At 28.8% G+C, this 16,659-nt stretch overlaps 1 protein-coding gene across 1 annotated transcript in view; it reads left to right on the top strand.

Moving 5' to 3' along the window:
* The window catches only part of LOC106470207 (acetyl-CoA acetyltransferase, mitochondrial-like), a 26,109-nt gene extending 9,726 nt beyond the window's left edge, over window positions 1-16,383 (top strand). The window contains exons 5-12 of the mRNA XM_013930745.2: window positions 848-948; window positions 2,852-2,944; window positions 7,865-7,915; window positions 8,352-8,453; window positions 9,159-9,303; window positions 11,662-11,775; window positions 13,644-13,712; window positions 15,643-16,383. Coding sequence (XP_013786199.2) covers window positions 848-948; window positions 2,852-2,944; window positions 7,865-7,915; window positions 8,352-8,453; window positions 9,159-9,303; window positions 11,662-11,775; window positions 13,644-13,712; window positions 15,643-15,773 — 806 coding nt within the window. The 3' untranslated portion in view covers window positions 15,774-16,383. The remainder of the gene's footprint in view (window positions 1-847; window positions 949-2,851; window positions 2,945-7,864; window positions 7,916-8,351; window positions 8,454-9,158; window positions 9,304-11,661; window positions 11,776-13,643; window positions 13,713-15,642) is intronic.
* Window positions 16,384-16,659: the final 276 nt, after the last annotated feature.

The raw sequence follows: 16,659 nt of genomic DNA, 5'->3' as shown, positions 1-16,659 counted from the left end.
GTATTTACGTAGTAGTAGTATTAGTTGTTGTTGTGTGTGTGTAGTATATATATATATATATATATATATATATATATATATATATATCGCCAAAACAACAACAACAACTGCAACCTCTATAAGCATGTCGTTCACCAACAATCAAGAATTTTCCTCCATTTTTTTTGTATTTATTGTACAAGTTCCTTGGTATAACATTCTGTCATAAAAAAATCAACTTTTATGCCACGATATACGATAGTTAAAAAGTAGTTTGCTTCATGTACTATTATTGTTTCCCTGTTGCATGAAAAGTGTGGCACCAATATATTCAAAGCTTTATACAGTTCTTCCTAACAACATGTAGTGACCCTCAACGGTACAATGGTAAGTCTGCAGATTTACAATGCTGAAAATCAGGTATCAATACCTGTGGTGGGCAGAGAACAAATAGCCCATTATATAGCTTTGCATTTAACAGCACCCAAACTATAAACCAACATCTAGTGACCAGTGAATGCCCGTTAAATGGGTCTGATAATATAATTGTAGTAGCTTAACATTTAAGGTACATTACTGTGATACATGTTAACTACAGAGTTGGGTAGCAAGACAATATAGATAGTACAGCAAAAGCAAAAACTCATTTTTATAAGATAATAATAATAAATAAATTATATGAATAACAAAATTACAAAGTACATAGTAAAAATGTAATCAAAATAAGCAAGTTAAATGTAATAATAAGAAAAGTAATATTCTAAAAATATGAGCTGTGTCTAAACACAACTAATCACACATGAACTATTTGCTAAACACTCACTATTATGTTATTACATATAATTAGCTTCTCATTATAATTTTTTAGGTTTGTCTGTTTCTACACCTTGTGCTACTGTTAATAAAGTTTGTGCCTCAGGAATGAAAGCCATAGCATTTGCAGCACAAAATCTTATGCTGGGACATCAGGTAAGCATTTGAAATAAGGTTTTTTTCTAACATAATCTAGATAGTCAGAAAATCATGAAATTATGTAAAAAAGAAGAAGGAAAAATTTGTGATTTATGTTGTGTTTAATACATAAAATCTAACCTAAATTCTCAGAAGGAATGTTACCTTTTTATGTTTCCTCTTGTTAAATGGTGTTACTTTGAAATGGCCTTCATATAAGGTATAATGGTTTAGGAAACAAAGCCAATATTTAAAAAAGTATATCCAAAATAGAAAAAAAAGTGTGTTTCTGTTGAAATTGTTTGGTTAAACTAAACAGAAAAAATTAAACAAATTAACCTATAAAATGGATAAGATAAACAAGGAAACCACTACAGGTTTTAAAACGAAGGTTCTCATTGGCTTATTAAAAAATTCAGAGATGTTGTGGAAAAAAAATATGAAGAAATATTAGTAACTGGAGAAGATGACTGAATAACAAGTTAACATTTGATGCAAATACCAATATAAGTATTTTTTTCTAGTAGATTCTAATTTCCTAAGCAAATCTGGCATATTATTTATTATTAAAAAAGACTGTTTTTAAAAATTTTGTAGAAATCAAACTTGGCATCTTAAAAAAAAACAGATTATAAGTACAAATTTGTATGCTTGTATTTGGTTTGTTGGTGTAAGTTACGTCATTTCATACATACACAGTGTTTCCCAAACTGTTTTTGTTCATGGACCACCCACATTGTTTTGTTTTTTTTTGGGTGGTGGTGATAGTCCACATTATGACAGGATAAATTAATAAAACAAAATAAGTGCATAAAATCACTATATTATTATTATTAACCCCAGACCTACCTTTCTAAATTTTAATGCAATGGGTGTACCTGTTTTTATGGACAAAGTTCTATAATGTTGATTGTAATGTTTGCCAGCTGAAGCCTCGGATCAGGTTCAGCATTCATTCCAACTTTATTTGGACTTCAGTGTTGCAAGTGATCAAAATCTAATCTTGCAAATAGCATAAGAAAATGCACTGCTTTATCTGCAAGTTCTGAGAACTCTCCAATCTCTGAATCCAAAACTCTTATAATGGATTTCATATATACTCTGACCTTATTGTTCTGCCAACAAGTGCTTCTCTTGGTAGAGAAACTGGCAGGCAAGTCATTATTTAATTAACAATGTATGACAACTCTCAAATAAATAATACATTTTGCTCTTTAACTTAAAAGCCATATAAAACTGAGTTTTAGACTTTTCATTATAATTTATACATATTTTACATGCTTGTGTAGTTGAATGTTTCGAGTGTCTGGTTTGCTCCATGATCTACAAACTCTTCCTTTGGTAATTTTGAAACCTTTCTATGGACCACAGTTTGGGAACCTCCACACTAAAAGAACAAACTAAGTATTTAATGGTACTAAAAAGTATAGCAAAGGCTTACTCCTAGTAAGACAACTGGGTAATATACTACATATTGTAGGAATTTGTAATATACCATTTTAGTTAAAATATTTATACTCGTATAGTGATGCTTTGAAATGACTGATCACTTTAGTATGTTTAATGACAGTGTCCTGAAATGAATAAATCCCTATACATAGTTCCTCCATTTGTATTTCATCAGGATTATAGTAAGGCTGTGCTCAACATGAACTTGTGTACATGTCTTTTACATTTAAACATAATTCCTTTCTCCTTAATTTTTAAATCCCAATAACGCAAGCTGAAAAAAAAAAAGGTGAATCACTTTTATGAGTTGAAAGGACATCAACTCTTACAGACAAATGGTAATAATTGTTATATCTAACAGGAAGTCATGGTTGCTGGAGGAATGGAGAGTATGTCCAATGTCCCATATTATCTTCCTCGAGCAGACCCACCTTTCTATAGACAAATGGTAATAATATATTATATCTAACAGGAAGTCATGGTTGCTGGAGGAATAGAGAGTATGTCCAATGTCCCATATTATCTTCCTCGAGCAGACCCACCTTTCGGAAACATTACTTTAATAGTAAGTATTTTTTTCACAAACTGTTACAAATGTGCATAATTACCATCGTATATATATGTACATCTAACTTTGTGAGAATATAATTGTTTATTTTTTCTAGTTGGAGAAAACTACATGTCGGTACATAATATCATGAAATTTAATTTGTTGTAATGGTAATGAAACACTTTTTAAACAAAGCTAGGTGAGTAATGTGATTCAATAATCAATTAATTGTTAAGCTCCTTAATTGATTACATTCAGCTAAATTATTATTCTTGCATAAGGCCTTGATAGTTGAAATGCTTGAAAATATAATTGGAAAGGGTAATTTTGATTAATTGATTATTTTAAATGACATTAATCATTGTAATTAATGTTCATTGATTGAATTTAATCACCCAGCTCTATTTGCAACATGTAACATTATTGCATTTTGATATCTGTCTGTTTGTCCCACATGTAATTACTCCTAGCTTGCTTGGCCAACCACACCCAAACTTTGTGGGGTGATAGTCTGGAACAAGGGGCATGTTCATGGAGGTTCACAGCCCCCTCCACCCACATTATTGCTGTTATTGAGCATTTATTATCTTTGACTTAAGTTAACATTAGCTACATTCATATATAGCACCACATTCTTACACAAAAAAAACTATTAAATTTTCCATCTCCCAGTGGAACAGCAGTAAGTCTTCGTATATACAACACTAAAATCAGTGGTTTGGTTCCCCTCAATGGACATAGCAGATAGCCCAATATGGCTTTGCTCTAAGAAAATACACACACACACACACACACACACACACATTAAGTTTTCTATAACACAACATACACACAGTGTGGGGGAGGACACACAAATGTCTTGGATATTTCAAAGAATGTGCTAGCACCCTCTTTGGAGGAATGTGATGAAAAAAAAATGGCTGTCGCTACTGCAATAATAAATAAACTCGGATGAAGTTGATACTACAACAGCCACCATAACGTTGATATGAAGAGCTGTTTCTTGAGTTGTACCCACTTCCTAGTTTGACCCCAGACCATACAACTTCATTCTGTAAGACACTTCTACAGCTAATGCTTTAATTAATTAATAATGTGAGGCAGTGTGGAAGAACATCAAGATGTAGTTGTTGAAAGCAGATAACAGAAATCAACCCTACTGCCACTATTGTGTCAGTTAGCTCTTTGTACAGAATCATTCTGAACATCACACAGTATATACCATGTTTTAAGTATATACATTGTGAATTCTTAAAGCTTATACAAAACTCTTGGTGAGTTAATAATGAATACTGAAATAATATGTTATGTTATAAATATATTGTGAGAAAGTCAGGAATTTTGTGTTATTTGTCATAGCATCCATTCCCACATTTTTTTAAGTTCATAACCAAGACAAAGGACATGTACTTCAGTCAGCTTGTCATTTTATGGAGAAGTTTGTAAATTTTTTGACAATGGTATGTATACATGTTTGAAATTTAAAATACATTTTGATTTTACTTTTGTGAATGGTTTTATTTGTACAAAGTTTATATTTTTTAAAACAGTCTATTTCTGTGCAAACAGATCTTTAACCCTCTCTCCATGGGCATCTTTTTCTGTTCATGTCACAAGGTTTTAGTGAGTTTATATTCAAACTTTAATTAAACTGCTTTCTTTCATTAGCATACCAATAAATATAACATACAAACATAGCTAATAATCCAGATTTTAATAGTATCTAAGTTTTAAGCTCTTAATTTTATCAGGCAATATTAAAAAAAATCCTAAATTCCAATAGTATGAAAATTGTGACATTTTCTCTTTAGGCATACACTCTTTGATTTATTTACCACCCCTCCAAGAAGTATGAAATTTATTGTAAATTACTCGTTATAATGTTGTCATGACTCAGGCAAAGCATAATTTTTATAGCCTTCAATCTTATTTGGCTACAGAGCCATCAAATAGAAAATATACCCCTCTTGCCACTCCCAACTGTCATATCTTCTCTTTCAGAAATTGCCAATAGTTCTCTCTGATGTCTAATATAATATTATTTATAACCAATAGAAAGCCAAGGTTTTACTCTATCAAATGTTTTTTTATGTACAGAGAATTGTCAATTTCCCTTTCAGTTCAAGCTTTATTCCTATGAGAAACACATCAGTAAGTTTAGATGAATTTTTAACAGTTCTTGTTACATAGTTAAAAAGTTAGAAAAATTGTGAATAATTATGGGACATTGTCTGCTTTTTGCATGTAATTATTTTGTGTCCTTTGGTGCATTATTTAATTAAGTAAAAAATCATCTAGTGCAGTACTACCATTATTACAAAAATAAGTAGTGTTAAGTGTCATCAACAGTCAACAGCAAAAAAAAAAGACCAATGTAAGTACTTTATTTCATGTTTTTCATGTGTAATATTTATTTATTATTATAAAAGTAACTAAAAGGTAAAAATAGGTATGCTCATGAGTACCTCATGCATAATGTAATTCAACAGCATAGCATAAGCCACATGTCTGCTAAGTGCTTTACATCTTATAATGGTGTGAATAGTAATTAGTTATGGTTCAGAGAGCAATAAAATTTAATTATAAACAGATATATACTATTATGAGTTTAAAACAATTTAGGATAAACAAATGTAGTTTCATGTTACATTTTAAAGTGATGCTATAAAGAAAAAAGGGGTAATTTAGATTTATTTAGATTTTTTTTCATGGTCACCAGGTCAGTTTGGAGTAGGTTCGGAGTTAGGATAAAGAAAATAACTGATAAAATATAAAGTTTTACTGAAAAAATTGTTTGAAATTTATTTAGGAAGTTTTAGGTATTATGCAAATAAAATTTGAGACTTCTGAGATGAAGAAAAGTATTTTTAATCTTATCGTGAAAATCACTTTGCGAAAGGACTAGTAAAAAAGAAAGTATAGGTTCATGGACAAGTCTTTATCAATAATACTTCATTAAAAATTCAGAGTTTTTTGCATACAAAAGACTTGTAATGTTTACTAAAAGTCTGCCAAATGTTGTGAAGATACACGTTTTGTATTAACAAGTACAAAAAGGTTATGAAGTCAATCGAATCGAGAGAGTTAATCATTAAATGTGTACTTTGGCAAAATGTTTTGGTTCGAGTTTTTCTGTAAAAAAGAAACTATTTGTGAATATTAATGTTTATATTTAGTAAATTGTATCAAAGCTTCATTTAACCCTGGCATACAGCCGGGTCAAAGTATGTATATCATATATACATATCTATTTATTTATTTATTCAAAATTTAATCAATCAACTTTATTATCAAAATTATGTTTGTAATTAAAATTTTTATATTATCTTTTAATTTCAGAAGGAAATATTTAAAAACTTCTCAATCTTCACTTCTCTTTGTCACATGATGCACCTGTACTTTGAATTTTCCACTTTAGATCTCACATCTCCAATAATTCAGCTTTTAGAGTGTTTGACCAATTATTAACACAATTTATATGTAATTACAAGCAAGAAATGCAAAATATGAACTTCCTCCTCTCTGAATTTTCTGAAATATCAATAAGTTTGTCAAACCCCTCAGAGAAGCCCCTCCCATTTGTCCTGTCTTTCAAAACAGGTAGGCATGTGTAGATGGTTTGCCTTCGATTCTTTGTCTATGATGATTGTTGTTGAACTTCAATCAGCTAATGGAATTTTCTTAACCTATTTATAGCTTACTTGGAAAGCTAAATAAATAACACATAATACATATTTGAAAGCTACAGGAATAATCTTTTGAACAATCAATTTAGTGAGAAAAATATTATGGTTAAATGTAGATCGGTGTCTAACAGCAAAAGGCCTGGAACCTTGAGTATGTGCAACATTTCTTGTTTTTAATGTATAATGTTTATTTATTGTTATTTATATTTTAATGAAACTATCTAAAATGTAAAAATTAGAAATTTCTTAGGTAGCAAGACTAAAATAATTCAAAATTTCATGAGCTTAGGAACACGAGTGAATGTAACTTGATTGGTTTGTTTAATCTTTTTGTGGGGGGATAGACATGAGCTTCCTCTGTGGTTTACATCTTTAATGGAGTAATAAACAGCATCAATGGAACAAAGTCTGGCAATAAAACAGATATAAAATGGTTAATAGTAAATTTAAACTCTTTAGTTAACTACAGATTCAAAGAAGAAGAAAATAAAAAGGTATTCATTTTATTTCATGTTTTTCAACTTTTCATTTCACTGTACATTGATAATTGGAGTAAGTTCTAGCATAGATAAAAAGAGATAAAATATAGTTTTACAGAAAACAAAATGTTTGTTTATTTAGGAGGTTCTGTAAATGAAATATAAAATTGAAAAGTGAAAGTTTTTCTTCTTAACATGAAAATCATCTTTCACTTGAACTTACTCAGTAAAGGCTTCATAAATTCACATAAATTTAGTAAAAAATACTTTATTGAAAAAATATGATTCTTTGTTTACAGTAGACTTGTAATGTTTACTAAAAGCTTTTCAGATTTATGGAAGATGCATTTAGTACATTCAGAGTTACAGTATGTATACTTTCACAATTGCATGGTCAGTCAAATTGACCAAGCCCATTGAAAGATGGTGAAATAGAACTGGTGAAATTGGCATACAACTAAACACCTATTTTACAATACATTTTTATCAGAAAACATTTCATGCAAAATATTTCAAAGAACATTTTGGAAGGCCAGGTTGATTTAATATGGTTAGACATTTCCTTTTATTTTGGTAGCTTGTATGTTTTTTGTGTTACCAAGACCTCAGATGGAAACTGAAGCTTTACCACTGTATAATTCCATTTGCTTATCAGGCCAAAAAACTTACCCTGTGCTGTAGGGTGTAATATATCACTTTAATGAATATATGCTGTATATATTTACAGACATGCAACTATTGAAATTATCAGTGTATTTCTTTTTTCATAGGATGGATGCATGTATGATGGTCTGACTGATGTATACAACAGGGTATTAATGGTATGCTAATTTTTTTGTCATTTGTGTTTATTATCAATATTAAAGTATGCACTTAACTAGGCAGTTATTTTAAAATGGATTTATTGTTGGAATGAACTTTCTACAAAGTTTTCAAATATATATTTACAAAGTAACTGTTGCTGATTTTTAATGTTATTTTTTGAGTGAATGGTAAAAAAATGTTGCACTTTGATATTTGTTTAATACCGTAAATGTGTGTGTCAGTTGTTTCAATCATGATCTAGAATTTCATGGTAAAAGTATTAAAAAACAGACATGTAGTATGAGTTTTTTCTAGTTCATCAATTAAGATAATTTGTGAAGCATAAGTACACAAGTTGCCAAGAGAGTTTTGTGACTATCAGTTGTAATAATTGTATTTCATTTTGTTAGTTTCACTTTGATTATTTTTTCATAACCTTCCTTTTAACATTAGGGAGTGTGTGGTGAGAAAACTGCCAAGAATTACAACATCAGCCGACAAGAACAAGATGAATACGCCATAAGTAGTTATAAAAAATCTCTGGCTGCATTTGAGGTGTGTAGTACAATTAAAATTATGAACTGAAATACATTAATGGTTTATTTAGACTATCTTTTATGCTTCTGTTTTAATAAGGGAAAACATGTAGATTGAAACCCACAAAATAGTAACTACTAGAATAGAAAGTAAGAAATAAGTCTATTCTTAAATGGAAGTATCAGTCTTCTTTAAATGGAAGTATCAGTATTAGTTGTTTATTCTGAATTTCTTTTATGCTTCTGTTTTATTAAAGATCATGTTGTAAATTGAACACCACAACATAAAAAATTACTGGAATACATAATAAAACTATTCTTAAATTTCATATTTGAATGGAGGTATCATTTGTGAGACTTTCTAAGGTGAAAAAAACTAAATTACTTTTAAATCATATGAATTGTTTTACTGAATAGTTTTTAATGTTGTTAAGTTTGTAATTAAAACCTCTATTTATACAGTGGATTTTATACGCATGATTTACTAGGAAATTAAATGTTGCCAAATTTGATTGAAAATATAATCTTATAATATTTGAGGTGCAACTACTTACTTAGTCATATATATGAGTGTGTGTGTGTGTATGTATTTATTTATATATAAATGTACTTGATGTCATTATTATTGTAAGAGAATAATGACAGTGGTTTCATAAAAACTTTTTAATTGAATTCGTAGGGCCCAAATTTTGTTAAATTTACTTAAAATTAGTTTTTTGTTTAGGCTGGAGTGTTTGATAGAGAAATTGTCCGTGTTGTCATCCCAGGAAAAAAAGGAAAACCTGATACTGAAGTGAAACAGGATGAGGAATTTACCCGTGTCAATTTTGAAAAGTTTGGAAAATTGCCTCCTGCATTTCAAAAAGATGGTAGCTTTCAAATGAGAACTTTTAAGACATTATTATAGTTGTTTCTTTTTGGTATTCAGATTCCTGATAACAAAAAATTGGTGATAATATTTTGCAAACTTGTGTGTAATAATTTCTAATATTGTTATGTTGAACTTGCAATGCTCTTAAAAAGTAGCTGCCATATAGATAAAATCTAAAAGAAACCACATTCTGAATGATTATTGCTTATTATTTACTTCTGGAAGAAAGTAGAGCATTACAACCCATTGTACACTTTTTTCCTCACCTACTGCTAGTTAATTAGTAATATAATGTGAGAAAGAGGTTAACATGATTATATTGATACATAACTTAATCTAAGATCCAAAACCCTCCTGTTTATATTTCTATGAAAAAAAAAATTGTCACAAAATGTTTTAAGTTTTCTTGTACAATTTTGGGAAATTCTCTATCTTTGTGCAAGCTTGTGAATTGCAATGGTCTTAACTATTATAGGTTTAATTATTGCCACATATTTTCAAGAATTCCCTAACCTTGTCATTAGTTTTCTCATATAATAGTTGATATTGCTAGAATGACCTTCATGCTAAAGAAAAATGTATATACATGTTGCGCATATTAAATTGTATGATACGTGTCCCCCATTTACAGAGTTATAGGTTAGTTTTTCTTAAAGCATTTTTTCGAGAAGTGAGAACTGGGGCTGAGGTGAGATTTTGAACTTTGACATTATATAATAAACTTAACAAAACTAATTGGATAACATTTAGGCAAAACTATGAATTATTAATGAGATTAAATGTTTTCTTTCCCTCTCTTTTCTGTTAGACTCTAAGAGGATTTTGTTTTAACTTCAACTAACTGTGAAAATGATGAGCTTAACATGTCTCCCAGAATTTTGTTGCTCGTTTCAAATAGCATGTAAGCAAATTGTTGTACCTTCAAGACTTGCCTGTGTTTAACCAAACACTTTGCTTAAATTTATTTTAAGGTTTATAATTTTTCTTTTTTTCTCTAGTTGAGTTAGGCCTTAACTTGCCAGATTTCACTTTCAGTTTTAATTTATTCAACATTAAAATTAAAGTTATTTAAGAAACAAAATTATAAATTTGCTCTTGAATTTCTTCTGTATCAACTATAAAAACTACATGAGGAAGTAAGCAATATTTCCTCTTTTGATCAGTTGTGTTAGCTAACTGACCATAATCCATTCTTTTCATTCATTGTTTGAGTCTTCTTGTATTGATGTTTTGTGTTTTGTTTTTTCCTGCACATAACAGTATTGTATTTAAAGCTACAAGAGTCATTTCAAGCCAATATACATAGATTAAATTTAGAATGACATTGGAATTATTGAAGTTTTCAGCATGAAATGTACATCCTTTTGCTATTAAATGTAAACAGATTTAGTTTTTATCTAAGTTTTAACCAAAATTGAAGCTCTCTATATTCTTGTCATTTTGTATATTCAATTTTAATTTTTGTAGTAATAAAAAAATCACTCAGTAAGATAAAAAGTATTATATTATGCTTCCCATCGTGCCTGCTTCCTCACAAAATACTTTAATATGATAACAAATAAATCTCTTGCTTTATATGTAATGTTATAAGCTATAGTTTTAATATTAAAATTTAGATGTTAACTAGAGAGCACATGGCATTAAAATCAAGAATGTCCTAGAATTTCTAACATGTTTGGGAATATAACTGATCAAGACTTTGCGAAGTGTCTAGAAACTTAAACTACAGATATAAATAGAAGTAGACAATTTGTTCTGAGAGGGTGAATATTGAATAAGTACTGAGTATTTAGTTTTCAGTTGGTAGTGTCAGTCATTGAGTGAACCATCGAGTAGTGTGAATTTAGTTTGAGTGAAGTATTTAGGCCAGTGGTATTGACTGTGTATGTTCAGTTATTCAATCAAATAACTATGAATTGTACAAATAAGTTTATTTTTACATTAGTTCTAATACCATTAGCAAGTTATTTCTGTTTGAATGTTATTTGTGAACTTAGGTCTACAACTATGTACAAGTAAAAGCAGCCTATAGGAAATTTAAAGTAAGAAATAAACTAATTTGTCATCATTACATGGACTGGACTTAAAATTATTTTCACTTAATTAATTTCTTTTAAGTTAGTATGTCATTCGTAGAATGACATTTTTAGAAGAAAACAAAATTTAGTTTTTGCATAGATTAACTTTGTTGGATATTTAGTATATTACAATTAATTATAGTATGTTTTGTATTCAAGTGAATTTATTTAGCAAGTCTAATATTTGTATGTGTTTTAGAAATAAGAAAAATTTGTTTAAGATAATAGTAATTACTTTCCATTTCTTGTGCCTTTGAATAAATAATGTTTTCTAATAGGAACCATAACTGCAGCTAATGCAAGTACCTTAAGTGATGGAGGAGCTGCCTGTGTTTTAATGACTGAACCAGCTATGGAAAAGTTTAAGGTTAAACCTCTTGCAAAAATAATTGGTAAGCACATGATCATTTTTTTTATGTATTGATTTCTTATTTTTTTCCAGATATATCTCTAATATTGTTATAAGTTTAAAGAATATAGATGAAGAATAAAATTAGGAATGATGTTTTTTGGTTCATTATTAGAAATTTTTAATACAGTGTTTTGTTATCGTTATTAATAAAAAAACATTACATTTTCTGAACACTGCTTTTAGTGTTTGTGCACAGCCATGTACACACTGTTGTATCAGGTTTTGTATAGTAGTAAAAAGTAAAAAAAAAATATTTAAAAAGCTGAAATGAAAATGGAAAATATAATGGCAAGGGTATTTGTATAATACAATTTTTGTTACAGTATTTTTTAATTGGCAGAAGTTATTAAAACAAATGCAGTAAATAAAAACAGCTAAGTGTATACATATGTAATGAATACAAATTAACACCAAAGCATATTCAGCTATTGTTTGTAATACACAAAAAAAGTGAAAATGTTCATTTTCCAACACTAATCTTAGAGTGCAGATAGAAATGCATCAATATACATAAGAGAAACAACATAAGATGCTTAATATTATTTTGTTTGTAAAACATAAAAGAGAGGGTGCACAAAAAAGTTAAACATAATTTATTATAAAGGATAAGTAGAATACAGTTTAAGAAATGGTTTCATTTTGGGTAAATATTTTTGTAATAAATTAGTACAGAAGTGGGCAAATGCAAAAATTAACGAATTAAGAAAAGTAGACAAAAGTTAAATAAGCTAATTATGTTAGTCATATTTTAGAGCTGTAATTAAGAAGCCAGTTGTTTGCAAATAAATTCAAATTATGAACGGACTGTATGTAAATTATGAAAAGGAATAAAATGTAAAGTTGGAAGTTTAAAGCACTATAACCATGTGTCCAAAAAAGAAGTCTGAAGTTATTGACAAGGGATTTTCCCCATTAAATTTTAGAATATTGGCAAGTTGTAGTTGCATTTTACTGTACTGGATGTCTTATTTTTTTAGAAAGTTTAAATAATTCATTTGTATGGTTATATTAGTTAATTATCTGCCAGTTTACAGTGTCATTAAAGTAATAGACATGGATAGAGTATTATATGATCTTTCCATAATACAAGAATGAAAACATAGATGATATGGTATATAAGTGTAAAAATAGAAGAATCTGGTATAACATGTAGGTTATGGATTTCAATTGTAGCTATCATATTACAAACTAAAATTACAGCAAACTATATGCTTACAGGAGCAACTTACACTTTTGTGTTTAGACACATTATATTTCATCTCATGTTTGTACATATGTGAAAAAAAGTGAACAAGTGAACTTAATATATGTTTTGTAGAAGACTGATTGGATACTAAACAATCCAAAGTATGGTTTGTAGAAGACTGATTGGATACTAAACAATCCAAAATATGGTTTTTAGAAGACTGAATGGATACTAAACAATCCAAAGTATGGTTTTATTTATCTGAATTCATCTGATGAAACATGTATTTTAGAAGATTTAATAATTAAAGTTTATTACTAAGAGTAAAATAAATTATGAAAAAAAACACATCATTAGTAAATTTAGGGGTAAGAATAGCCACCAGTTGTAAAAAAATGTCACTGATTAATATTTGAGTTAAAGAAAATGCCATTAGATTTTATATTAAAGAACTAATTGACACTGAATGCTTTACAGTAAAAGCTATTCCAGTATCTTCAGTAAGAACATGCTGTATTCTGCTAGTTCTTCCAACATTGTTTGTATCTATCATTTTTTTAATAAAATTAAACTAACAACAGCTACTTCTTTATCTAATTTTGTATTTATTAGGTTGTAGTATATTTGTCAAGAAGTAAATAAAATATTTTCCCTTTTTAAAGGCTTTGCTGATGCTGCTGTTGATCCCATAGACTTTCCAGTTGCTCCAGCTCAGGCTGTACATAAGGTTTGTACAATTTGTTAAAAATATGACTTTGAATATGTTCATAATTACAGCATAAAGTTGGAGGATAAAATTTGTCTGTTTTGCATGAATCAGATAAAGTCTTTAATTTTATTTTTCTAATTTAATCCCAAATGTCCAAATTCATATGAACAGTATTTTGAACCAATCACAATAAATTGTAAAAGTATGTTTGTTATTCTTAGGTAATAAATATTTTTCTGTGTAATCTGTTGTAACCAAATATCAAAAATCTTGCTGCTTTGAAATTTTTCTTAGAAATTAGCTCAATTTCATGCTTATTACTGGTTTCTTGATAAAATTAAAATTATATCCCAATTTAATACTATTCAAAATATAGTTTTGCATAAGAAAACAATTTTAAAACACATTTTGTTTGCTGGCACAATTTTGTAGCTCACTGAAACTATCAATTTTTTTTCCTAAAAAAACGTTTTAAAAATATTTATATGGTGCAAATCATTATTAATTTTGTTAAAGACATAACCATAAACTTGCTGTATATTACTTGGAACATTTCAAACTAACCTTGCTGGAATTAAAACTTAACGTTTAACAAGCCATAATATTGTGGCATATTCAGGTCAAACTTATCCTGAGAGTGATTGGGTAGATCCACTAAATAACAAGAGATTCAACAAAATACTTATTACTGAGTAGTTATAAGTTTCTCTGAATAATTTAATTTCACTTGGTGTAAAACATTATTGAACAATCTTTATTACAAATACAATGTGTGTATTTGATTGTTTGATGATGGAAAGTCACTTTTACTGGATAAGAAAAAAGTTATGTTTGGCTGATTTGGCCAAGGTCATTTATCAGACTGTTTAAACCTAACTTGACTTACTTCCATGGTAACACCAGACTTACTCAGAGCAACTAGCACTATCTACATGACTGGTAACTCTCATTAAATCTTAATGGAGATTGTAGAGGCTTCACCTCATCTACACTTGAGGACATAGATGTCGACACCCTTGCACAATGTATTAGAACCAGGTATTTTTGTCCAGAACCTACTTATGATGTTCCATACACATTTTAGTGACAGTATTTTGTTTTACACAAAAACATACCATGTGTTTTCTACCTTCTTATTTTAATATAGTATTATTTGAAAATTTTCCGTTATTCTGGAATGTGTAGTTTTTGCATAGAGGGTGGTTAAGAAGTTGTTAAGGTGATACCATTCTAAGTTTGTTTCTCTTTTGTAATTCTCGTGAATTATTTAGACTAATATATTTTTTAAAATCATCCCTTTTAGTAAAGCCATCTATGAATGTTATTTATATATATTTCCATACATTTCAATCATCCAACTGAGAATAAAACTGAAATAGAAAATAAGTCAGTTACATACCCTAAAGGATGTCCCAAGCTTACTGCACCTCCATTTGGGTTGACTTTATCAGGGTTGAGGCCTAAAAGCTTGATATTTACTATAACAACAGCACTGAAAGCTTCATTAATCTCCCACATAGCAACATCTTCTGTTTTAATTCCTGCTTGAGCTAAAAGCTGAAATAACAAGTAGATAGAGATCACATTCAGTTATATGCTACACCGAAAATGAAAAAAATAGGTTCTAAACACTAATTAATTAATGTAAAAATATGAAGGACAGAGGAGAGTAGAACCAAGAAAATGTTTTAACTTAATTGATAAGGCCAGCTATAGTATTTTAGTTAATATTGCTTCAAGTTAACCACTTATTGTTGGTTAGAACTCTTATATGCAAAGATCAGAAATATAAGAGCTTTCATAATTAGACATTATATATGCTTACATGTTCCTTTTCACAAATGGTGTATTATATAATGGAATAAAATTTTCAATAGCCATGTTTATTATAGTAGTCCGTTATAAATAATTTACATAAATATTCTTTTGCTTATATGATTATTATTATTATTATACACACAGAATGTCTGGAACAAGAATTGTTAATTGTCTTGCCTTGAACCTGAAACCTGGAGAATATGGTGTGGCAACTGCTTGTAATGGTGGTGGTGGTGCTGGTGCCATGTTGGTGCAGAAACTGTAAGTGGACATAAAGAAAGAAGAGTAATGCTCTTGAACTGTTAATTAAAATAGTATAAAAATGAATAAAATGTTTCAGTTCAACTTACATAAAAAAATAAAATAAAAAAAAAGAGTACCAGAATGTATTACATGTTACAGAACTATGTTTAATATTATTATTTTTCCTTAAATTTAGATTTAAAAAACTTAGGAATTTCTAGGACCTGTAAAATATTTGTTGGTGTACTTTTCAGAGCATTGGAGTTAATTCAGCAGTTAAGAATGAAATAAATTTTAAAACAAAAGATTAAAACTTCATTAAATTTTGTAATACAACCAGTGTTTTAAACATCCTAAAAATATGAATTACCTTCCTAATATAATATTTAGGTTTTATATTGTTTCATGTGACATCAAAAATAAGAGTTAGTTTTATAAATCACTACCATGTGTATACTGTGGTTTAAAAATATTTGAGTACAAATAATGCAAAATGTTGCACTAACAGCTGTTTATTAAGTGAGATTAATAGCTAACTATTTGATAAAATAAAATGTAAAAAATTTATAGATGTACAACAAATGGAGCATTCCTGTATGACAGAAAATAAAGATTTTTCTATTGTATACATATTTATGTATATACTTTGGTTCATTTTATATACCACCTTCTGTAGGATTTTCAGCTAACTTAATATTGACTTGATAAAAATATGAGGTAAAAATACAAGTACAAATTTCGGTTTAAAAATTAAAAATTGATAAAAATGATGAGACATTTTTCAGCTTCAACATAGCATAACATAACGTTATGGGACAACAAGGAACTTATTGGTCCATCTCGGCTGTTCCATCCTCTAAACTAAATCAAGATAATTTTTTTTAAAATCTTAAAGCCAGTCCTTATCG

The sequence above is a fragment of the Limulus polyphemus genome, unplaced genomic scaffold (genome assembly GCF_000517525.1).
Source record: "Limulus polyphemus unplaced genomic scaffold, Limulus_polyphemus-2.1.2 Scaffold3876, whole genome shotgun sequence".
In the NCBI taxonomy this organism is placed as follows: Eukaryota; Metazoa; Arthropoda; class Merostomata; order Xiphosura; family Limulidae; genus Limulus; species Limulus polyphemus.
Note: the sequence above shows the minus strand (reverse complement) of the source record. Positions and strands in the feature narration are given on the sequence as shown.